Consider the following 25,839-nt stretch of genomic DNA (forward strand, 5'->3'; position numbering starts at 1 on the left):
AATTTGATCAAATAAAAGTAATCTGTTACATGTCTTTGTCTTTTCTAAAATCTGTCAAAACAATCAGTATACTATTACATTAATAATGGACATAAAAGACTTAAAGACAATTTAATATGTTCAAGTTAACTTTGTGGGTGACTGCTTGGACTTGTTGTATTGACATGTGTCACACAACTTAGCATTAGAGCAAAGAGTTAATGCTGTCAAAGCAGAAAGCAAATGAATAAAAAATCTCCCAAAACACTCTGAGGTCTGTGATTTCTTCTTGGATGGATGAGTGCAGCAGTTCTAGTATGTCACTGCATCAGTGGTTACTGTCTATACAGTAACTGGCTAAGGCCTTACTACGGAATTACCACTAGATTTCCATGCTGTGCCCTTACTCTCAAAAGTGTTAAAACAGGCATCACTGTCTTTGCTTGGCTGTAGAATGCAGTGTTTGCTGAAATGGAAAGGTTGTTATGCTGGCATCTGTGATGTAGCAGCACAGCAAGATCAGACAGCTGCTGGAAGACAAGACATTTATGTGGCGACGCTTGGGTTTTTAAAACTGAAATTACACTCAGAGGCCCCTCCTCGCTGAACGCATCGCAGCTGTACAATGAGATGATGCTTCTGACAACTACTCACAGTGTCACCATACATGCCTACAGGACGTGTTTAGATAAGTGAGATACTTGACAGCCGCAGCCCCTAGATGTGTCTCAGGTTGCCGCTCAGGGCTCCAGCACATCTTCAGCACCAAGGACAGCACATATGGTAGATTTACAGTTATAGGTCTATTTTATTCACGAGTTGTGATGTAGTCTTACAATGAATGCCTATTGCTTATAGTAGTAGTCATGTTATCAGTTAGAGTAGTAGTATTATGAACAGGTTCCTTGTTAGGCTATGACTGTATTACAGAGGGATTACTGGCCCTCTAATTTGCCTTTTGTGCAGTCATTTAGACTCCATCCCCACTAAAGGTGGACATCAAAGCAAGAAACATAAAAACATAAATAAAGAGAGTTGAGTGAAGTCAAACACTGATAATAGTAGAAAGTGGTAATAAAATGTAAATAGAAAAAAGGTAAAATGCAAATGCTGCTGATTAGGCTGCAGTCTGAGTCCCTAGAAATGATTACAAACAAATGAATAAATAAAAATAAATGATGAAGCTACATAATGTTTGCCCTACAAATTGTGTTTTTGAAATCACTTATTCAAAGGCAATGTTGTAATGTTTCATGTTTGTTTTTTATGCAAAATGTGTTCTGTTTTTTTAATGAAAAATAAATATAAAACTGCGAAGAATAAGCCCCAGTCATGACTTACATTAAACAGTGACAAAAAAAGCAAAATATCTATTGACTTTTGTAAATGTCACTGATTTTTCTCATTTTTGAAGAAAACAAAAACACTTGAGACCAACGCACAAAGCAAGACCAAAACAACATACATGTCAGCCTCTGTGGATGTTGAATTGATAGCGGTAATGTCACAAATCACAAAACAAGCATTCTGCGCCAAAGAGTTTTCAGCGGGGGTCTATATCCCAGTGACAGCTTGCCTTCTTTCTCTCTTGCCTTCACCTCCCCCCTCTCCTCCCTCTTCCATCCCCTTCTCCAGCTTGCTCCCTCTCATCTATCAGGAATGATGGAGTGACTCCCCTGTTCCACTTCCCCATTTCCCTCCCCTGTTACATTACATGTGTAGCCAAACATCCACTGTGTCTGTCAAACAGGACGTTTCCCACTGTGTCCATGCCTCTGTCCTTGCCTGTCCACCAACACACACACACCCACACACACACATGCAAGCACTAGCAATATCAGAAGTCCCAAAGTGATCATCTGTCAGTGTTAAGTCACACCCGTTGGCTGCATGTATGGAAATATAGACACATATAGTAAAATGTATAAAGATAAATTACTGTATAGATGTATGTTCTTTTCTGTCTCATTTTTTTTTGCTTTCACATACGCATACTGCATGCACACGATGTCTCTGTGTACACTACACACACAAACCCACGCATGTATACACACGCAAACAAAGACTGACCACTGTGAAGTGGTCCTGTCAACTGGCAGGGGCCTCTCCAACAAATAAACACCCCATCTATCTAGCCCTCCATTTCAGTTTTAAGCCTGGTTGTGTGCGTGTGTGTGTGTGCATGTGGGTTTATTTGTCTGTGTGTGTTAAGTTGAATTCCTGAGCCTGTGGTTACCAACAGCTTTGAAGTCCTAACAGCACCAGGGCCCGGGGTGACAGGCTTACCCGCCACCCCCAGCCTGCGCTGGAAGGCCCATAAAGAGAAAAGCAAACAGGCAATAAGACCCCGAATGAACAAACCTTTCCTGCATCTTTGGCTACAGCCTCCACCTTGGCCCTGCATGCCAGAAACACACTCACACAGGCATATGCACACACATACACAATGACACTGCATCAGTATACTATATCAGTGCACACAGAGATAAAGAAGCAGACACTGATTTAAGAGCCACTGAGACACAAACAGACATTATGCTTATGCAGGTTTTCAGTCTTCATGTACAGCAATGGATGAGCATATGAATGGTCTCTCACTCTCTCTCTCTCTCTCTCTCTCTCTCTCTCTCTCTCACACACACACACACACACACACACACACACACACACACACACACACAGATGGTTATACACCATACAGTATATGAGCCAATACAAAATTATTACTGAGTTCCCTTGCTTAGTGAGTAATTCCTTCCTTTGGACTACAGCTGAATGGTGTCTTTAATTAACGCTATGCTCGTTATCTCTCTTCTCTCTCTCTCTGTCTCTCTCTCTCCTTGTCAGTCTTTCTCACTCTCCCTTTCTCTCTTTTCCTCCCTCCAGTCAGATTTTCCTCCCGGATGGTGCGTTGTGGAGTGGGAGTTAGTCTGATTGCTGCAGGCTTTTCAGCGAGCTTTAATTAGCTCAGGTTTTTTGTTTGATTGTTTGTTTTTTGCACATCAAGGTTATGGAAAATCATCAAAAAGTCAAACTGTACTGGAGGGCCTCAAAATTTGGGCAGTGATGGAAACAGTATAAAGTAATAAAATAACATATAAATAAATTACATCGGCTTGAGCTGAGGGTACACCTCTAAACACAGTAAATCACTACTACACATGCATTGCTACATTCACACCTTTCTGTGTGAGAGCATGGATTCCCCTATGTTCAGCCACAACACAGCTGCTTACAAGTCAGTGAGCGAGATCCAATGCAACTTGACACATATGAGTTGACAAAGTGAATAGTGGAGGAGTAGACTCCCCAAAAGAAATCCCAAAGAAATTCCTGAAAAGTTTCTGCCATCAACTTTCTCTGGAGAGAGTGCTCAGGGAGAAAAAAAGATGGGTGTATTTTTACATTCAGCAAAATTTGTAGGCCTACAGTGTAGTGTTAACATCATGATTCAAGATCTTTCTCACTGGAGCACTCAATCCACTTGTCCTTTCTTCTAGCCTCTCTTCTCCTTTTCAGCTCCAAAAAGGCCGAATGCCAGGCAGCACACAGCCAAAAGGCTGCAGCAGAGAAAGCCTCCACACTAAGCTAAACTGACAAGGGAGGAGGAGTCCGATGCAATGAACACTTGTGTTAGAGCAGAGCCATGTACAGTATAGCACTTCATCCACCCAAATAAACACACGCGTGCGCACGCACACGCACACACACACACACACACACAAAGGACAGCATGAAATGATGTGATTGCCTGGATTGGCTTTGAAAATGTGTGTGGTGGAAGTGTATGAGTAACACCCACTCTGATAACGCCCCTCAGTAAGGAACTGAACACCCAACAGTAACAGGCTATTGTTTTACTCTGCTAGACTGTGCAGCTCCCATTGTGAATTTGTGCAACTTTAGGATATGATGTGTAGCAGGGTGCTTCTGGGAAAAGGAACAATGGCTCAGAGGACTCAGTGAACTGGAAAAATAAAAGGCTACAACACAAAGATGAAACACACATGCAAAATCATATCTGGCAAAAAAACAGAAGACAGAATCTGCAATGTATTTAGCCTGTTGCTGGATTAGAAATACTGTCATTGTAATTTAGGAGATGTGGTGTGGTGTGTGTGTGTGTGTGTGTGTGTGTGTGTGTGTGTGTGTGTGTGTGTGAGTAGAACTGACATGTTCTTGTAGAGAGCCGGGCAGTTATATAATGGCCAACACAAACAAACAGAGTCCTTCCAAGGGACCGGAGGAGCGCCAATAGCTCCATGAATTCACAGCACTCAGCCTCAACAGTCTGGCAGAAAAAATATACAAAAAGACACAGTACAGAAAACAAAGTGGGTGATGAGAAAAATAAGAAGGAAAATGTAAGCATGACCGTGGGACTTCTACATTGCTGGATCTCTTCTGCTTTTGTTAATTGGCCTGAATGGTTATTCCAATTCCAATCAATAAACATTTGAAGTGTTTCTTTTCAAGAAAGAAGACCACATGTATAGCACTTATATGGCACACACAATTATTTGAATCCCATCTTAAATCTATTAAACACATTGGACATACCTGTAAAATACATGGGTCAAACTAAAAACACCAATGACAAATAAATAGTTTTAAAATTAAAGGTTAATTTGGATATGCAGAAGTGTTTTTTTTAATTTACAGTAAGTTGCATTAAAGGATATCTGATCACTAGGGGGCAGAGAGACCCAAAAACAACCTCAAAAACAAGCAGAATCAGAGAAACGGCATCCTATTGGAGTCCTCTATCTCGTTTCTTGATGCACTCTGTATTTACTGGTATTTTTGCTCCCTCGCCATTTTGCATCAACCCTAGGAACCAGCAAACCAAAACAATAAGATGAAATAGAGATACACTCAGCAGGTTTGTCAGTACTAGCAACCCCAATGACATCACAGGCAGTCATTTGATTCATTGTTGAGGCTGAATACAGCCTTGTTTAAAACCAAATCACAAAATGGTGGATGCTGAATCATTACAGAGACCCAAGCTTGAGTATTTCATTGGTCAGGTCAATGTAGGTTTGCGTGACAAAGAATATGAAAGATGTATAATGTGCCTGCTTGAAAGGCAAGTATGTCTGTGCATGAAGGCAGCAGCTAAATCACTTAAGTGAGAGAGTGGAGAGCGATATAAAACATTCGACATGAGATGGACAGCGGGCTTTGAAAGAGCGGCCAAGACCATCAGCCGCCGGGGTGAGTGGAGAGAGAGGGAGGACAGAGAAACAGTAAACAAGGAGAAAAAAATCCTCGTTATTTGGAAATGCTGATCAGTCATGCTCATCAGTGCAAAACAATCCTTTAGAAATCATAGAAATCTTTACTTTATTGCGGCTTAAAACTTGGTGTGCTTTTCCCTCTTCTTCCACTCATAATAAGATACGGTAAGTAATTCAGGCAAGTCCAGCAACTCAGGCTTAAGTAGGCTTGAGTGTATGTGTCCATGTGTCTGTGTATATGGATTTACTGTATATGTGTAATTATAATAAGCATTATGGTGCTGGCAAGTTTGAGGATTGTGTGTCTTGATAAATCCGGTAAGAATGTAAACCTGGGTCTCTCCTCGACATACAGCAGAACAGCTGCTTGCATATGCAACACACATACACACACACAAACTCAACAGCAGACATCCGTTTGCTGTTTTAGGATCAAATTAGGGTTGCAGGAATTTCACACTGATGGTAGATAGAAGTTAGTTCACCTGCTCCAGTCTGTTCTAATGACAGATGAAAGACTGACTTAGCGAGATTAGATCTGGCCTCTCATTTTCTGTGGAAAAGGCCGATAGCCTGCTCACAAAACATACAGTAATCCAGATGACGATGGACGCATCCATTCACTTCGCACAAACTCTATACTCACTCACTGTGTTTCTCCCTGACAAAAGATCCGATGACATCTTCTGCTCAGATATGGATAATGAAATATCAGTCTATGCTCAGAGCAATATACATAGAAATATGAATATGTAATGACAAACACACATTGCAGCCATCAGATACACAGATACATACATGGACACACACTCGCATAACAGCAGCTCACACATGGTGTCCCGTTGCTAAAGCCAGACAAAATTCACGTGTTCTTTCGGCGCCACTGAAAAAACATTCACAAACATCTCTGCCTATACACACGAACACACCCACCCACCCCAAACATACACACGCATACACACACAGCCAAACAAGATAATGACAGTCTAATACTAGAGTGTATTCTATTAAAGCCCTTTAACACACTTTGGAGTCTGTATAAACAAAAACAACTGCTCTCATGCTCATAGATACACACACACACACACACACACTCACACACACTCACAGAATGGAGATTTAGGTAAATGGAAGATGCTGTTTTCAAGGCATTTGGTTAAAGAAAACAAAGCATGAAAAATTCAGCGAAGGTGCTCTATCCATATCTGACTCAGAGCTAACACTCAATATAAACACCTCACTGTGGATCTTAAATCTACCGAACTGCTACTGCATGACAGCTTGTGTGTTCAATTACTAGATTATTAATGTACGGTAGTAGCTTTATGTTTGTTTATTTGAGAGAAACAGTAATGTCGGGAAATTTATCCAATTATAAAATTCATGTTTTCTTCCCATGTATAGCCAGTTTAATAATGAATCCACAAAAAACTTCTTCTAGAGTCATGGAATAAAATATGACTGTGAGGTTTTGGGGCCCAATTTGTGTCTTGTTTGTAGGTCTGTGACTTGTAAATACTCGAGAAGCCACGGTTTAGACATTTCTTTCATCTTGTTTTATCTGGCTGTCGCACTGTAAATATGTTTTCATCTTTTTCACTATCTTTCCGTATGGTGACCTAACCCCATGCACTCATCTATCTGTTAACACAGAGGGTCTGAAGAGCGGGCTACGAGGTGGGGCCCCACGATGGCTGCACGCGGGGGCTGTGGGGGCCTGTTGGTGCAGCTGTCCCACTCCAGAGTAACATAAGACCTTATTAGAGTCCATTAGACCTCTCTGAAACCAATAAGAGATTGTCAAATACATCCAAACATTCACACAATTCACAGAAAGACAGGAAGTGAAAGGAGGGTGGTAAGAAGGGGGACAGGGGTCTGCCATTTGTCTACATAATGTCCCATTCTTGCACTTTTGTTCTTTCAAATTTGTGGGGAAAGACACAATTTATGGATTGAAGCTGAAAACATTTTGTATAAAATGTCATAAAATAGTGTTTTTCTTTCTTTTTTATTTATTATTATTATTTGGATAAAGATTTTGAAAATGGTACATAGATATGGGACACTTAAGAGCTACTCAAATAACTTAATGTCTTAAACACCACTTTTTTTAGGAAAAAGTAAGGTTCAGTGGTAAATGGCACAAGCCCAAAGTCTGTTTTTAACTGGAACATTTATATCTCATTCTAATCCCTGTTTTGTTGTCTCACCCAGTCTGTTAACATATAAGGTTTTCATCTGACAGCTGCAACAAAGTTTCTCCTCGCATCTGGGCGGTGAGACAGGCTCGTCTAGAGACCACAGGCCCAGAAAAAGAGCTTCCTAACCCTGACAGCAGGGGCTTGACCTGGGAGACTGCCTTTGATCTTTAATTAACACTGGGCATGGCTCTGGAGAGGACAGAGTTGATGAACATGGGGGCATTTAGGACCAGCTACAATAACTAGGTTACTGCTTTTTCTTCAACCTTCCAACACTGTTTTAACTTTACAATCATCGTGGAACAGCCGCAGTGCAGAGGTGGCTGCTTTCAAACAGATGTGTCTGGGTTCTTAAGCAGAGTGAGGAGCTTGCTGAAAGTGAGAAGAGAGGAGCACATCTACTATAGCATGGACCACAGACACCAGTCACAACAAAGAGAAGGTGGGGTTTCATGGCACATGCAGCTGGGGCGTCTATCTCTTTTGCCAAAGCCACTGTGAGCAGCTTTCTGCTTGGCATGGTCAGATAAAATATACAGAAATATAAACCAGTGGAGCAAAAAGTGAGCAGGTATATACCACTTCTATTGTTATTTTACATAAGATCCTGTGGGAATTAAATATATCCTGTGCTTTTACATATACAATGTACAATGCTTCCTACAAAAAAAAGACAGGACAAAAACAAGGACAGTCGAGGGACAATTACAATCAATAAAGAAGTCATCTGGAAAACATAATATGTCTCTCCAGTTCTGTAGCATCAGGAGCCAAAAACATCTTCAGTTACTTTTATCACTGTGACATTTTGATTCTTTTGAATAACCTCAAACTAAAATCTTTGCAAAATCTGCATGATGATGATGAGTCTGAAAATGAAAGGCAAAGTCAGTCAGCCAGACAGATACCACCTCCTAGACGACGACCGACTTTGGGGGTGAGATGGAGTATCTCCAGACTCCAATGTCTACCCACTCACGACTCCACCAACACCCGCAACCATCGCCGCAAATATTCCATTATTCACCATCCACTCCAACCCACTCTTTTCTTCTGCGTTATCAGTCCCATCCTTGCTACTCTGGTTAAGATCTTCCCATAGCTGATGATGTGTCACAGAGAAGATTACTATTGGACTACTGCACTCTGCACCCTGTGGCTCAAAGACCTGGATAACACATTACACACATGCATGGAAATGTACATATACAACTATCCACCAACACTCTGGGATTCTTGGGTTCTTTTGAAGGCATCACACATACAAAATCCACATGTGCACAAAAACATACACACAGACGTACACTCAAAGGTTGGACATTAAAGGTTCTGGGCTGACAGATATGAAGTGTGATAGCCTTCTCATCAAACACTTCGCACACTTAGCGGCTTTGACAAACTTTCTATTGTATCACACAGTATTTTAAAGAAACATTGGATTTTTTAGGCTACAGTTCCAAAATTTGAAAGATTACGTAATAAAAAAGGTAGTCAACAGACAGAATGAAAGGATGACAAGGAAAGTATGAGAGAACTGAGAAATAAAATGTAAGACTGAAATAAGAGCTTTCTTACTTTGGCAGGTGTTGCTTCTCTCCTCGTACCCCGGGTTACATAGACACTTCCCAATAGGCACGAGCCACTCCCCCTCTGTGCTGCAGTACATTCGTGGGGGCTCCTCCTCTTTGGAGTGATTGACACATGAACCTTTGACCTCCACCAACGACTGGGAGTCCATTGGCACTGTATCAGGGAAGGAAGCCAGATTCCTCACAGTGTATGGGCACTTCTTGAAGTAAACCCTCACTGAAACTAAAGCCACACAGGCGCCCACATCCTGGAACGCCAGGTAGAAGCCCTTCTTGGTCATGGGACCCACCTCGCGCACCTCAGTGTTCAGCTTGAGAATGCGATCTCCGAGGTCCATTTGGGTGAAACTCTCATCAGCGGCGATGGTGTCAATCTTAGAGAACTGATGCTCTCTGAAGTGGCTGCCCTGGTCGTCGTCTGTCTCCAGGTAGAGGAGGTTGAAGGTCTCCTTGCAGGTGCCCAAGACCAACGGGATGGAGTTGCAGTCCCTCAGGGTGAACTTCAGCTCCACGTAGATCTTCTGGGCTGACTGGCGAGGGATCCAGTTGGTACGAAGCCAGTTGTTCTGGCTGTACTCCATCACATTGCAGACCTGGAAGGTCCTGATAGGAGTGTAGTGCTCATCCACCCCACTGATCTCCTCCCACTGAAAAAGATGGAGAGAGGGAGAGGTGGAGGAGAAAGACGGAGAGAGACGAGAAGGAGCAACAGTCAAGAGAGACAGAGAACCAAAGGCAAGGGGAAAAAGGGGGCAAATTTAGGGAAAAAGAGAATAGGGAGGGATGCATAGGAGAGGATCATGAAAGAAAAAGACAGAGTTGAAAGGAAAGGGGGAATTAAGAAAGTGATTAAAAAGATTAGGTAAAAAGATGTGAAGATAAAAGGGAAAATAAGGCAGACAGAGGTAAAAGCAGGTTTGCGGTCAAAAGAGAAGAAAAAAGTATAGAAAGAGTAGAGTATAGAAAGTTGAAGAGGAAAGGATAGGAAAGAGAGAATTTGGAGTCAGAGAAGGAGGAAGAAAGAGGAAAGGAGGGGGAGATAGCAGAGAAAAAAATAAAGTTATCTCCACCCTGTAAGCATTTGCAAATGAATTATTTAGAGTCAGATTCACTCTTGCTGAATACTAAGCATCTAATAAACACTTAAGGGTGAAAAATCACACTACCAGATCTCTTGTAAATTACTCAAATTAATTAAAAGCAAACTTGCTGCATTAGCCAAATTTTCTAGATTAGAGCACTGTGAAAATATCTCAGAGAAAAACCACAAAGTGCAATTTCCAATCTCAATCCTACCCCACTTGTGTGAAACTGCTTAATTGCTGTTAAATATTAGCAAAATCTTATAGTGTTGTTTTTCCACCCTTCTACTAACACATTTTTTTCTCTACAAGTGAGGACTTTCAAGCTGCAGTCTTGGTTATTTGCATCACAGAACTACTGCTACGAAAGGAAACGTGCTGAATCCACTATGAAACAAAAGAAGCTACGAAGTATAGACAGATGTGAGTGTATACCAGGAACGTTCGTGTCTATCTTACATTTTCCCTCCACTGGGAGAAAGCAATGAGAGGAGAGGAGAAAAAAAGAAAGCGAGGTCATTCCTTTTGAATTCAACACAGCGGGAAGACTCATTGATCATGCGCTTTGGCTTCGCTGTCCAGGCAAATCAACACTGAATCAGAGCGTTGATGAATGGGCAAACACCTGAAACACTGGGCTCATTGTGGTTAAAATGACAGTCATTAGAATGAATGGGTTTAAATGTGCAAATGGATGCTTTTTCTATTTTTTTTCTTTCCGTGAAATTCAGAATGGATGTATGCCTGAATGAGCAATGCTTTCTTCAGAGAGACAGAAAAATAGAAACACTTTCTAGGTAAGTAGAAACTGAATTATCGCTCCTTTTCACACAAGCATTAATGGAAACATAAACCCACACACACATATACATTCACATAAGGCTCATGTGAAGTGTTTAAAGTCCCATAGCAGGCGGACACAGCAGGTGCTTTCAGCCTGAACACAGAAATTAATGACGAGCTAAGAAAGTCTAGGTTCTCTATTACATGTTTTTGAGTGCCTGTGTCAGTGTGTGTGCACGCGCAGTGTGTGTGCGGGTGAGTGGGTGTAAATCATATCTATGAGTGCCTGGTGTTCAAGGAGCTCTCGGGCTGAAGGATGGGCACTTGCTTTTCATCTCACAGTAAAGTTAATGAAACACCCCTGAGAGAGTGAGGGCGAGAGAGTGAGAGTAAGTGAATAAGCAGGAGGGAGGGGTAAAGAAAAGAAGAGAAAGTAAAGAGATGAAAAGTAACACTAGGAAGAAGGAGGGAGAGATAAAGTGAGAGGAAAATTGAGGGGAGAGATTCCATTGGTGTTTAGTCTCTCCCGTCATGCTTTCCTTGGCATCACCTCATTTATCAGAGTGTAGTCCACGCTCTCTATAGGTCCAACAATAACAGGGGGAAGTAGACAGAATCAAGTCAGGCTAAATATAAAGAGGCAAAGCTAAACTTAACATTTCACCTCACTTTACCCACGGGTTTATTAGCTTGACTTATAATATATGTAGAAATAATGATGTGATGACATGCAAAAAGGTTTGATGACAGACCTTGACACAACAGAAAGCAGAGTTAAGACAAGGTCTGCCACCATGACAAGTGAGTCTGGTGACATTATGTTTGATAAAACAATGCTTTATATTTTTTTAAACAATGTCAGGCTTGAAAGCAGCACAACTGGGAATCTAACTTTTTTGTGCTGATGTGATCCGTCACTGCTGTTGCTTAAAAATGCTCAGTGGAAATATTCCCTACTAAAAATACTCAATACAGGAACGTGCAGGTTTACATTCTGTCTGAAAATACATGAAAATAGGCCTAGCGTATCAATAAAGATGGTGGTTCTCCAACCATATCACACAAATTTTAAATGTGTGTATAGAACCAGGATGTGAGTACATTACAGTATATGTTTTGTTGCGACCCTACCTCCTAGAAAATGCATTGATACACTGCAAATTAACAAAAGCAAATGCGCTTTGAGATAAACATAGTCTCACACGAATTATGTTTTTACCAAAAAAATTAGGAAACTCGTAAAACATTCATATCTGACTTGTTTTCAGATCTGTTTGTGGCAAGCATGAAGAATGTTTTTATGGTTATGTTTAGGCCTTTAAAGCACTTGGTTATGATTAGAGAAAGATCTTTAAAAAGTTAATGCTGACTTGAAGCAGTGGAATGAATGTGTTGCTTTTTTCTATATTTGCCCCAAACCATAATCTTTTCCTAACCCTAACCAAAGTGTTTTAGTAATCTAAACAAGCTCACAGCACTTCCTTAAAAAAGGAAAAAACAATGCAGGGAGCATAATCGAGGCAACAATTACTTTTCCTCCAAAACATTATTTGGCAAAAAAATAAAATGTAAGATGGTTATTTCTCTGATAGTATAAAATAGGGGTAAATATGTAAATAGTGGTAAACAGCAGTATGACCATGTAAAAATGTCAAATATTCAGTAGAATGCCTGGAAAATATATATATACAGTATACATATAAATATTTAATTTTAATATAGTAGAGCACACATCATGTACAGCATTGGACGACTAGCTTTGTGCCTTTCTTTCTACCTCTCTATGAAGAGGATGGAGCAAATGTAAATAGAGCAGACTTGAGTATCTCATCTGAATTGTGCCTACCCTGCCTCATTGCATCAAGAACTTCCCCACTTTCCCTTATCCTGAAAAGTAAGCTACTCCGGCTAAATTGGTTTCTAACAGAACAAGTGGTCTGAAAGTGGAGGGCACAGTGTGTTTGTACACACAGTATGTGTGCATTGCATATGTCTATAAATACAGTACTTATTGAGCAAGTGTTGTGTGTTTGTGAAGATGAACAATGTTCCACTTGCTTTCCTGTGTATGAGCAACGTGTGTGCACCTGTGCATTTGTGTTTTTGCATTATGTGTGTGTGTGTGTGTGAGTGCGTGTTACTCAGTGTTTGTAAGCAGACGTGTGTGTGAGCTGCAGGCTTTATGTCGTATCCCTCTATGTACTTTCATGTCCACCACTATGATGCAAACTGGGCTCTAAAGCGACTCCGAGTGATGGCTCTCCGCTTTTAAGCTGTCTTTCGGAGGGGTCTAAAGTTTGCCGAGCGCAAACACGCACATAGTTCAAAATCAAAATCAAACCCAGGTGTGTGCATGTGTCTGCATGAATGTCTATGTTGCGTGTGCTGTATCGTATTCTAGAGAAGATGACTTGACTTGAGCAAGTCTCGGCCAAAGTAAATGAGACCTCCGCTATGATGTGAGGATCTCACTCTGGAGGATAGCATCTATTACATGGAGCTACCCTCCTCCTCGTCCCCATCGCCAAACATTACATCATAAGAATAATCTCCTCCAACCTTGAATCTCTTCCCTGGGTTAGAGAGCTAAGGCTTGTTTTCTGTCCTTCAGTTGACAAGGGACAAGGGAGTGAGGAAATAGGAGAATGTCTTAACATAATTATCCAGAAAAGCATTCGTCTTTGAGATTGACGTGCTCTTTGGACTGGTGGAGGTATCACTTGTATGTCATGAAATGGCACTACATACTACATGACCAGTGAGTCTACGGCCAAATGACCAGCCACAGACGCAACATCAGTTCTAGTATTATCTGGGCACTTATTTCATGAGCAACCCTATTCCCGGACAACAGTGACAATATTGGATGATCCTGCAAAACTCCAGATTGCATTTAATGACAATGTTTTTTTTAATCCAGAGGCAACATCTTTACTACTGCTACTTCTCGCCTTCTGTAGCATGGAGCTCTGCCACCAGCAGAGCCATCTCCCACTGTGAATGCGTAGAACAGTTTGTATGTAAATCAGGATAAATAAAGGTGAGCAGCCACCCTCTTGTTTCTCTCCAGGGGTGTGTAACTCCCCTCTTCCTGCCCTCTAATTGATATATAACAACTCTTGGACCCTACACCAGTCCTTGTGACCTCTGACCCCAACCCCTGATGGTCACAGTTGGGGCACAGCTTGGTGTGATCTTGCCCCCGGTTTCTCTGATCTGTGCTGTAGGTAGGTGAAGTAGCTAAAGGGACAGTAAAACGGAGTGTGGTAACTTGATCTGCTCATGACATTACAACTACGGCAACAGGCACGTCTCAGAGTCACCGAGTCAGCACACCAGTTCACCCACTTCAAAGACTCACAGGTCAATGGGAGTTAATGGACCAGTGTAAGGGCCATCATAGGTTAACATGCATTTACACCAAGGCTAGTTGTGTTTTAGGAAACACGATAGAGAATGAGCATCCTCTATTTAAAAGTTTAACAATAATGGCTTTATCTGCTTGTATCAGTGAATGGGGTGGGCTACAACCTAATAATCTTTTATTTTGTCCTACTGAAATCTCTCTCTCTTCTATATGTCACTCTGTCAGCAATGTCATGTTATATGAAATAATAATATAAAAGAGCTGAGAGTTTTTTGTATTTACATTTTTAGTTTGAAATAAATTTGTGTATGTAATGTATTAAAATTGCCTATTTGTAACATTTTGGGACATGGAATTACTAAATCAGAGTTCAAAATAAAAATCACAGGAGAAACAGAGTTCACATATTGAGTACTTACAACTGTCCCTTATACCGCTACAGCTGGAGCCGGGTGAATCTAAAAACTGGAGTGTTCACAACAAGTGTGGAGCCAGCTTACGTTTTGGGCTCCATGGAGGTCAGCGGGGTCGCAGACACAACAACTGCAGCATATCAGTCAGAGGACATTTCATCAGCCGGTCTTACCAAAGGGAAACTGGAATACACACTTCATACCTTATCTCCTTCCTCCTGTTTTTGAACTGTGCCGAGCCTTACACTGCTAATCCTTGTTTATGCTTTGCTCAAGGACACATCAGCAACATTATTTCTGAAGGATGCAACAATTAAATTACAAAGAACCACAGTGACACTGGCATCTGTTAATTCATGACCTTTTAATTATTCCAAGGTCTAATAGTTTTTATTGTTTTGGTGAATATTCATATACAATTAGGTTGTATTTCTTGTACTAATTGGTGTATTGTATATTGAAAATGTTCTCATGCTGTATACTTGTTGTCAGTCAGCTTGCATTAGCTAGTGTTACCAGGAAGAAAGTAACTATAACACACGTTATACCTCCTTCTCTTCCTCCTCTTCCCTGGTCTCTTGCCTTGCCCTGCTAATCCTCGTTTATGGACGGGCTTTTCTCTGTACTCTCTCGCTTTCTGGGGGGTGGGGGTGAGTGTTTTATGCTGGTCAGGCTGATTTCACAGATGGGGTGGCAGCAGTGCATAGGGGGGCTTTAAGAGCCCTTGGGTGACTTAAAGAAGTTGAAACAGCAGTCTGTTCTCTGAGAGCAAAAAACAACAAAAAAAACCCCAGAAAGCCGGCTGAAGTGGTGGGCCTAAACCAAAATATAAAAAGCCCTGCCATTATACTTTCCCTGGCCCCCAACCTCTCCTTCCAGACCTGACAATTGGAATATGAGATGTGAATGTCTGTGTGTCTGTTACATATTTCTTATTATTCCTGACAGCATATGCAGAGTTCACACACTGTGACTGCTGGCTTTTTTTTAAAGATGTCAATTTTCTTCATATACAATAAAAATTCTACTTTTTTTCCCTCTTTTTTTGTGGGATGCCAATTTAGAAGTCCCATTTACTTCATATCATACTGATTTTCCAGTGCGGAACGATGTGTTTTATAACATCTGGCATCAATTTGTCATCAAACAAATTACAAACTGCTGCTTTAAATGTTGCAAAATTTAAAATTTTTAAAAAGTTTAAAAAGTTTAAATGTGACTCTGTTGAACTGAATCCAATGCATTATATGGGTTTCAGTTATTTTTTAAACTTCATTATTTAGATATATTATATAAGTTATAGTTATATATATAATGATATAACTTCATTATATCATTATTTTAAATGTTTTATATTTTTCACTTACATATCAAAATGCAAATTGTAAATAATAGCTAGTTAAGCAAAAACACTACCTTTTTTTAAACAATCAAGTCAATACGCAACAGTTGTGGCAAAAACAGCAATGCAGTTGTATCCCCTTGTTGGTTGGTGAAAAATGGACTTCACTTTCTATGTGCCCATTAATTCCATTTTGTATGCACAGCCTGTGTCTGGGGTGTTGGTTTGTTGCTGAAGAATGCTTTCAAAGCACGCAAGAATGTAATCTTTAACACTCTTTAGTCTTGTGAAGGGCTAAGCCCCCTGGACACTGCTCAGCAATCAGACTGCCTCCCAGACAGATAACAGTATATCTGGATCACACGCACACACACATACAGACACACACACTTGTCAGTCTAGTCGGTGGATCCAGAGTGAACATCCTGGGGAGGCTAAGCTCTTAATTTGTTGTGACCAGAGCACGGTGTGTCTCGGTAGGCCAATAGCCGCGGCCTCTCCATCAATGTGAATGAGTGTGTGTGTGTGTGTGTGTTTGCACGCGGATGTGTGCTTGTGTGTGAGGGCTCAGTGCCACTGCCACATTATGAGAAATCATTTGTGAGCAGCGGTCTCCCAGGGCAGGCTGCTTATCGGAGCGCAGTCAGTGGATGACGTGAGTAATTACAGATGATTCACCTTGAGGACTTGATCATCAGCACTATCTCTCTCGCATCCTTTCCTGTCCTTCCCTTTCACTTCTCCGCTCCTCTCCTTTCCCTTTCTTCCTTTCTCTTCATCCATTTTTGCCTCTCTCTCTCTCTCTCTCTCTCTCTCTTCTCTCCCCCCCCCCCCTCTTTCTGATCCTCTCCTATCCTTTCTCATTCTCTCTGGAGTCATTCTCATTTAAGAATGACATTGGCTTCCATTCCTGCAGCATTTTTATGAACTGTATCACCACTCGCCTTTCTTCTGAACTTGTTCAAAGCAAATAACTTGAAATAAGGCAGAGCTTGGTGAACGCACTGCATAACCTCTGTCGCACATTCCTATGTCCAGTGCTGGATCAAGCCTCCGATATTGGTACGCATTTTCCTACTTGCTCACATGTGAATAACTTCTATCAGCACAACATCAGTCTCTCCCTTCAAATGGTCATGCAATTGTTCTGTAGCCTGCAATTGTCTTTGAGCTAAACGCATTTTAAACAGCCTGCAGTTTTTCCTTTGGGTCATTTCTTCATTGTGGTTCAACCTCATGAAGAAACTCTGAGCATTTAGATGGTGCCAGCACTGTATATGGCCGAGGGAAACAAGGTTTGGCAGCTCCACGGAACAAATGACTGAATTACCTTAAGCCACTGCCAAGGAGTAATTCTAACACTTAATAAAGGAAAAACGAGGAAGTGTGTGTGTGTGTGTGTGTGTGTGTGTGTGTGTGTGTGTGTGTGTGTGTGTGTGTGTGTGTGTGTGTGTGTGTGTGTGTGTCAGTGGGCCAGCCCTAAGGCACAGTAGTCTAACTAGTTAGACAAATAAACACTGAGTGAGAGCCCACTGGAGGGACTTTGGTAGAAGAGAGAAGCTGATAGACGAGGCTGCAGATATTTTTTTTCCCAAGGTATCGGACTGTGTTGCTGCAAAACTGCTGGGCAGTTTGTGAAAGCTATTAAATTAAAGTAATAATTTTTGGGGGTTTTTTGTGTGTTTGTCTTTGAAGAAGTTAATAGAATGGCAGCACAAAAACACATCTTTAGAATGATTGCTTATATGTAGATTTTGTCAATTACAGAGTGGATCTTGAGTAAAAGTAACACAGCAGAAGCCAAATCCAGAACTTTAAAGGAATTTGAAATAATTTATGAGACTCAAAATCAGAAATGTGCGTTAAAAGACTAGTAACTGTATCAATGGATGTGCGACAGACAGAATGAGGTTGTGTGTATTTTCAATTAAGAACAAATGGATTAACAAGTGAAATATCAACAATAGAATCACAATGTTTGTCCTATCTATTGTTGTGATATTTTCCTAAAAGGGGGAAGCTTATCAAAATTCTTGTGTGGATGCCTTTGTGCCTACAACCTAAAATCCTTTAATGCCTTAATCCTTCTTTAAACACTTGGGCATACACACGCAATACATTTTCCCTTAAGCATCTTGGCCATATGGCAAGCTCCGAATGCTTAACCTTTAACCTGCGAGACGGAGAGTGGACAAAAATGTGGAAAGTGGGTTAATCTGCACTTGGCTCATTGGGTTAACATGACATAGTGAGGACCCCAGGAGTTTGAAAATCCCTATTTCATGTGGTGTGGGGCTCAATCCCACATCCAGTTCATGTTGGTCAATCTGTCTCCCAAATGTAAGCATATTCAGACATGATGTGGGTAAGAGATAGAGGATACTCACCCCGTGCGATGGGTAGGAAATCCATCCTAACTCCCCTTGGCTTGCTTTTGAGTCTAACAGGTTGACTGTGGTGAGGAAGAGAAAGAGAGAGGGAAAACAAAGAGAACATATGAGTGTCTAGTCCTTGTTAGCCCCAATTAGCCTTCATCTAATCCCACAGGAGGGATCACCAACCTCAAGTACCGATCATGACTCTATTTACTCAGCTGCCACACACACATAGACACACACACACTACACATATCCCGACAGTAAGAGCTGGCTTTCTTGTCTTGCTGTGTAAAGCATCAAAGCAGAGGCAAACTGGCAACAACACAGATATTCTAAAGAGATATTGAACTAAAGTAGAGACAAGATTTCAAAAACCACAGATAGAAGTGTTTATTTTCCAAGTGTCAGACTACAGAACCCCGGCCTAGCTAGCCACACATGCACCCTTTGTGATTGGACTGTCACCAGGTGAAGCAAAACCGCATCAAATCTAAATTCAGATGCAATCGCCACTTTCAGAGGTGGTCAGAAATGTAATTGGCCGCACTGAAAACAAAATATAAATCAATATATAATGAATAGAAATACAATTTCTATGCATGTGTCCTGCCAAGAATTAATTCATATCAAACACAAACCAAGATGCATAGAGAAAATCCATATCTAATAGATGGATAGAGGACAGATAAGACCGGGAACTTCATTAGCATGATGGGGCAAGTTAAGGCTTTGGATTGGTGAAAGGGGTGAAGGATAAGTAGCAGCCATGTCAGTACTTCAGGTGCAGCACAGAGCAAGCAGCAGTACACAGTGCAAAGTGCAGAGGATGTTTGTGCACACAGAAACAGTTTCTTCTTACCAACTCTTTATGTACACATGTTGGCCAACTTGACTTTAACATGCACTATCTTCCTCAAGCACAGAGAAATGAGCAGCGACATTTTTGTCATCAAATACAAGTGTCATAATGGACCGTGATGGAGTGGGGAATGTGGAGGCAGCCTTATACTCTATGGATGCCCCACTTCAGCAGCCAAACTGCCACTGTGGTTTGGCACCAGATTCTGTTTAGGGTCAGTCAAAAGACACAAACCAAATACAGCTTAAAATTGGTGAAAATAATGTGGTAATATTCTTTTCAGTTAATTACATTTTGAGTTTAATATTTATCCCTTTTCATTCAGTTTCTAAAATAGAGAAAACAAATACAATGCCTTATTGTGGTGTGAATGAGAAGCGACTGTAGTGTGAAGAAGAAACAAACAGATACACCCAGTGGGCTGAAGTGTGACAAATGTTGAAACAACCACGGTGAACAACATTCTTATTTGTGGTTATTTTGAGGGAAGATATTCCATTTTTTCTCTATTATATGGAGCAAAAACTGACTTTACTTTCTAAAACTGTTTCAAAGCCTCTTTTTGGGGTACAATCCTTTCAAAATTATTCTGAAGTAACTGATTAATGTTTACAATGCCATATGTTGACTTCATCAATAAAAACATACACATGGGCTGACGTGCTGCTGTGATTACAAATATGGACACTAAGTGACCTACATGAAGACGTAGAAGATAAATAAGCAGCGAACGTTGATAGTAGAACAATAAAGTTCCACTGTTCCGATCATCTCTTTCTTTAAGTTTGAACCTGAAACTGACTTAGCCTCTTTCTCGTCCGGCTGAGAGCAAATCAGTCCACAGCTCAACACACACTAACACACAACACACACACACAGGCACACACTTACCGAAGTGAGCGCACACATGCACAACAAAGTGAAGCAGCAATGCAGTCAGGCCCTGCAGCTGTAACTGTATTCACTGTGAAAATATGAGGAATACAATCTCCCTGTATTCTCCCATTCAAAGCTTCGGTAGGCAAGAGTGTACACATCTCCAAAGAGAGTATTTGTGGGCCTGTAAGGACTGCTGTGGCACTGTGAAAACTATTTTAGTTAAACAAAATGTAACCCTCACAAGCAGCATGAGCTGAATTTCCAGTGAATAGTGATTTCGCTGCTGCATGAACTAATTGTTTCACACTAGAATAAAGGTTGAGATGGAAATCATTCTCTCCAGGCAAGTCTGATAACTATCAGCCAGTGGGGCAAAAAGAAAAAGCCTGAAAGGGAAGCGGAGAAGGGAAGACACACACAGAGGGAGACTTATTATCAAATTCCAGGCTCAAAAAGCTACTAAATTGAGGCTCACCTGAGCTGTAGCCATGCTAAGCCACTCAGCCAGTTGAGTGGCAGTAGACACATTCCTATTAGACTCTAATGAAGCTATCTGTTCATGTCAGATAATAGCAGCTCAGCATCCAGGGCCATTGCTTCCAATTTACATTTCTCAACGAGCCGAGCCCACCACTCAAATTGAGCCAAGCGGGGGAATTTGAGAGCAGAAAATTAGATGGCTCTCATATCGCAGGAGGAAAAACCCCCCTCCAGCTGCATTTGACTGGGGATATCAGCACCCACACACGCACACCCAAACACACTCACAAATGCATGCATAAACACTAACACTGTGCTCGGTTCTGAAAAACATAAAATCACACCAAAAGATGCATACCATCCAAGAAACCAGAGGAGTAAACACACACTGAAACATGTATTTGTACTAAACTGTACCAAACAGATGAAGACACAAAAAAATAAAAGCCATTACCAACACACATTTGCACACACGCACATATACTGTATGCACGCACTCACCAAAACATGCACGTATTCCCGCACATGCGTACTCGAGCAGGCACAAAATAAGAGCATGCACAAATATTTGCTGACAGTCTATCTTTCTTTCTCTCACTCACTCACTCTCTCTCTCTCTCTCTCTCTCTCACACACACACACACACACACACACACAAAGTCAGTTAGCAAGCTAGCGTCAGCCAAGCATATAGCCCCTGCCCCATCAGGGAGTGCCTCTAAACGGGAACTAGGAGTATTAATAGCAAACTGAGCCAGCCAGTCTGGGAGGGAGCAAAACATCACAAAGGTAGAAACAGGTGAATCAATACATAACACATACAAACAGCCCCGCACGTAAACTGATCCTGACAAAACAGAAGCGTAGGAGGAGACACCATGCTACAGGCAAACACAACATCCTGCAAGCTTTCATGATTAACTGATGGGTATACATTGATGGGGGGTACTGTGTCATCCAGCCAGTAAACCCAATGAGAACCTTGCAAATACGAGTTGAGATCATGCAGCATTGATTCTCTTTTTTTTTTCAACTTGCTGGTGACCTATATCGCTTGGTACAGCGTTATGTTGAAATATTAAAATCAAATGTTGGAGCAAAGATCTACAGGGTGCCTATTTTGATGTTCTTATATTTTAATAGCTAACTATAGCCTATTGTGACTATCTAGCACAAACTTCAATTTAAAAGTCTCTCACTTCCAGTAAAATATGATGAAAGAAACCGATTCATGCTAGACATACATGGGAATTGAAAATGTACAGCTGTAATTAAAATGTTGGATGAGTGGAAGAAGAGGCTGTCAGTCAGAGACGCTGGTCTGGAATCAACGCATGGCTTGATCATTAAAGTGGAGCCATCTGAACAAAGTCACTCCTCTCAGAACAGAATAGAATAGAATAGTTACATGCACATGTTCTTCTAATGTCTCCCATTTCATTTTGAGCAAAGTGGAGAGGGCTTTGCAGGATGGCTCTGTGCATGTGAAGGTTGGCAGGCCGCAGTGCAGGGAAAGCAAGGCGACTTGTGTCTGTGTTAAAGGGTGAAGTGTTCACCTCCCATTATGAATTATTCAAGTGCAGAGTCGCTGTGTCTGATGTTGCTGCTGCCTACCCAACCCCTCTGCCCCCATTCCTCTTTCTTTCTTTCTTTTTTTTCTTTCTTACTTTCTTTCTTCTATTCCTATACCTTACACCTTACACCTTATACGTATGTGCCTTATGTACACACATAGACTTAAACACATCACATAAAGGCATACAGCACTCCTGCACACATACTAATCCTATATCAAACCTACACACAGACACACGCACACACAAACACACACACCTTATATGAAGCTTAAAACACACACACTGTTAAATTGAAGATGCCACTCTCCATCTTCAGCTCAATGTTTGGCCAACACACACATAGGTAAATATAGTCCTACAGTGTATGTAGAGAAAGGGGATTTATTTTTAAAGGAGGGGCACGTGTAAGCACATTTCTAGCACCTCTGAAGGGTACCATCGCTCACAAACGCCCATGAGTCCCAGCGGGACTGCTGCGCCGGGCTCTGCGGGCCAGGCCTCCCTACCGCCGGCTAAAAATACCCGAGGCCTCCCGACGTCCCGCAGCGGGCCAACATCACACCACGCAACCACGCAAAGGGACACGCTGCACCACAGGAAAAATAACAACAACCTTGTAATTTTTTCGATTAATTGTGGACATTTTAAAACAAAATATCTTCCCCATAGCCCCTAAATGATATTCTCAGTGATTTCTCTGTATTTCTTTCAACTTTCCCCCAAAGTTTTATAGCCTATAAGATCATTACGACTTCATGAAAGCCACGCAGTAAATGCTCTTAAATAAATGTTGGCTGTGGCACGGTGCCGAGATGGGATTGAAGATTACAAGAATTGGGCTACAACAAGACTAGTTTGTTCATCAATAGGGAGGAAAATAATAATAACATGTTTCCTGTGATCACTTTCAAAGTTGAGGATTGTTGTTGAGGATTGTTTCATGCACATATGTTTTAATTTACTTATAACTCAATTAATGCTTTATTACATTAAGTCCATAACAAGACCCTTCGAGTCTTGACACAATTAATTAATGCTGATATAGCTTTGATATAAACTACATAAAACCGTCCTTTTATGACCACCGATTTTCAAGTTTACAACCAGGCATCTTGGTTAACTCTGAATGCTCTTTCAAAATCTCCTGCGCGCGTATGGCGGCTAGATTTGATGAGCAGCAGCATGTCGGTATAAAAAATAAAAGTCAGGATAATTGTATTTATTCTTCGTGTGAACACTGGCCAACAGTACAGACGACTTGATTAAGGAAACTACTGTGTCTCATCATAAACATCAATGTAATTAAAAATAAGAAACTTTAAAGGTGACTTTTACAAAGTGAATGAGTCCCAAATCTGGTTCTGCCCGATGGTCAAAGTCCCAGTGTGCCCTGATTTATTATATTATGTAAGGAGAAATGCGGCTCTGATACACATCCATGAGTTTCTAACTTTATGTTGGCTTTATCTGCCTTGTTGCTTCGCTGCTTCCCTGCATTAGACAACAATGCATGATAGGATCTGTTATTTCAGGATTGAAACCGGAGCATAATACGTTTATTAAGCATGACGATCTGTTTGCACCAGTACAATGAAACATTTAATCCGGACGAGACAATCAGTGCTCCACTAACTCAAATGTATGTTTTGTCCTGTTATAGGGTCACATTGGTGGTGTAGCAGTCTGTATCAATTTCTATACAATATAGAGACGGAGCGGCTCGACACTGACACTCTCTGGCAGATTTATGTCTTGGAAAGGTGAATTTAATTGCCGATTTGTATTTCATATTGAAAATTAGCACTTTTGCTGTTCCTACTAACTTGTAAACCGGTTACAGGATCGCTCTCCCTCTCTTTCTTTTATTTCTCTGTCTTTGTCTTTTCTGTTCTTTAACTTTCTGCTTAACACTTTTGACACCCTCCCTTTCTGTCTCACTCACACACAAACACGTACACACCAGTAGTTCTACATAGCCTACTATTGTGTATTTTGTCAGGGTGGTGTGTATTTATGTGGTTTTGTTTCTTTTTTCAGTGCTGAGATCACTAAATGTCCATCAGCTTTATATCTCAATAAACTACTATATTATATTAAACTATTATTATTCGTGTTTTAAAAAAAAACCTTCTCATGGGTAACGGCACAACACATGTACACACAGAGTTGCAGTAGGCCTAGCTGACCTTCACACACACAGTCACTCAGAGTTTTTTTTCTTCCCGATTTCCAATTGGTCCACTCTGCTTTCCTGTCAAGTAGACTTTCATAAATAAAAGCTTTTGGCCTTATGCAACAACTCGGCAAAGCCATGACCTGCGGTCCTTTCCTGACACAAACAGACAAAATTGTAAAGAAGGTCGTTTTTAATATCGGATGAATATTCTACATAGGCTACAACAAACATTTTCGTTCAGGAGACGAAATCGGGTTTCAGGTTTAAACGTCTTAAATAACTGTGTCTGACAAAATAAGCTATGTTTAGTAATAAATATGGTGGAAGTTCATAAATGAAAATGTCATCATGTCCTCAGCAGTTTGGATTTTAAATAAACTCAACGTGGGGGAATAAACCGCAATCCATGGTTTATTTGGATTATATGTGTTCTGGGCAACTTTCCCTTCAGGTTGTTTCTGTTACATTGGGATGCTCTTCTAACGTGGCCTTTAAACCCAAACTTCAAGACTCATCTACTTTCTTAACATGGGCGTCAGAAGGACCTGGGACGTGGTTTTGCGCCTTTACTACCGGTCTGTCTCTGAATTACTGAAGAGTATACTGCGCCTACTAAAGACTCCTTCTGATTAGTTTTAAACTACTCTTTCAACTATAGTTTTAGATCTTCTATACTAATTCACATGACGCACCATTTTAGAATAGGGCGCTATCCATGTATTCATAGTGAGTATTCTATTTATTCTTCTGCTTCTTTTTTAACAGGGAATAACTGTAATTATAATATATGTGCCTTTTAGACAGTGTGACCCACGTCTTCACCCAAATGCATTCCCCCCTGTGGGCAGTTTTAACCTTTACAGAACTCAGAGCACCATCAGCACGCATGTGCCTTTCTTTTCCACTTTGACCCCGCTACAAAACACATGACAGGTAGTTACTGCAGGGCGTAACAGTGAGAATGGTTTTGGACATTTTCAGAAAGTTAAACAAATCTCCAAGAAGGAGACTGCTTCACTTGTTTTCAGCACAGTTTTACATGTTTGTGGAAATGACTCTGCTGAAAAAGGACCGGTCTGCCATAATTCTGCCGGGTTTTTAATTGTGCCACATGTTCACTATCCATGAATAAGTGGCCCGAAACTTGTCGTCAAATAAGTCAAACTAAGTTGTCTCCATCTTCATTGTTTTTCACTCGTTTAAATAAACGTTGGATTTAAATATAATTGTAAACCAGTTCCCCCGCCAGTACCTACATGACTTTATAAGGAGGGCAGTTTACAAGATCCCAGTAGCAGTAGCTTAAGTTAACTGTTTTGAATTTATTCAGGTCAGAACCATAAAAAACAGACATCCGCGTCTTTATTGCCTTTATATCGGCGTGTCTGTGAGCTTAATCGGGGAGTCTACCCCGAGTGAATTCTTGGATAAAACAGATCAACACGAACCTCTAATGGAGACACAGAAACCGGAGTTTCTTTACATCTCTTC

At 41.0% G+C, this 25,839-nt stretch overlaps 2 protein-coding genes across 2 annotated transcripts in view; both read right to left on the reverse strand.

Annotated features, from left to right (window-relative positions):
• The window catches only part of cpne4a (copine IVa), a 486,687-nt gene that overhangs the window by 232,885 nt on the left and 227,963 nt on the right, over positions 1-25,839 (reverse strand). The gene's annotated exons all lie outside the window — the stretch shown is intronic.
• LOC119897890 (ephrin type-A receptor 3-like) lies at positions 7,391-18,576 on the reverse strand. Its single transcript, XM_038711908.1, has 3 exons — positions 18,570-18,576; positions 18,387-18,451; positions 7,391-9,659 (listed from the first exon to the last, which is right to left on the reverse strand). Exons 1-3 carry the CDS (start codon positions 18,574-18,576, stop codon positions 8,895-8,897), a joined length of 837 nt encoding a protein of 278 aa, XP_038567836.1. The 3' UTR covers positions 7,391-8,894.

The sequence above is a fragment of the Micropterus salmoides genome, unplaced genomic scaffold (assembly GCF_014851395.1).
Source record: "Micropterus salmoides isolate LMB-PRFRI ecotype aquatic unplaced genomic scaffold, ASM1485139v1 Ms_hic_scaffold_11, whole genome shotgun sequence".
NCBI lineage: Eukaryota > Metazoa > Chordata > Actinopteri > Centrarchiformes > Centrarchidae > Micropterus > Micropterus salmoides.

Coding starts and splice junctions, on each gene's coding strand:
- LOC119897890 (XM_038711908.1), bottom strand. Junction 9,660..18,386: donor TTTCCTACCCATCGCACGGG/GTGAGTATCCTC, acceptor CATCTTTTTCAG/TGGGAGGAGATCAGTGGGGT.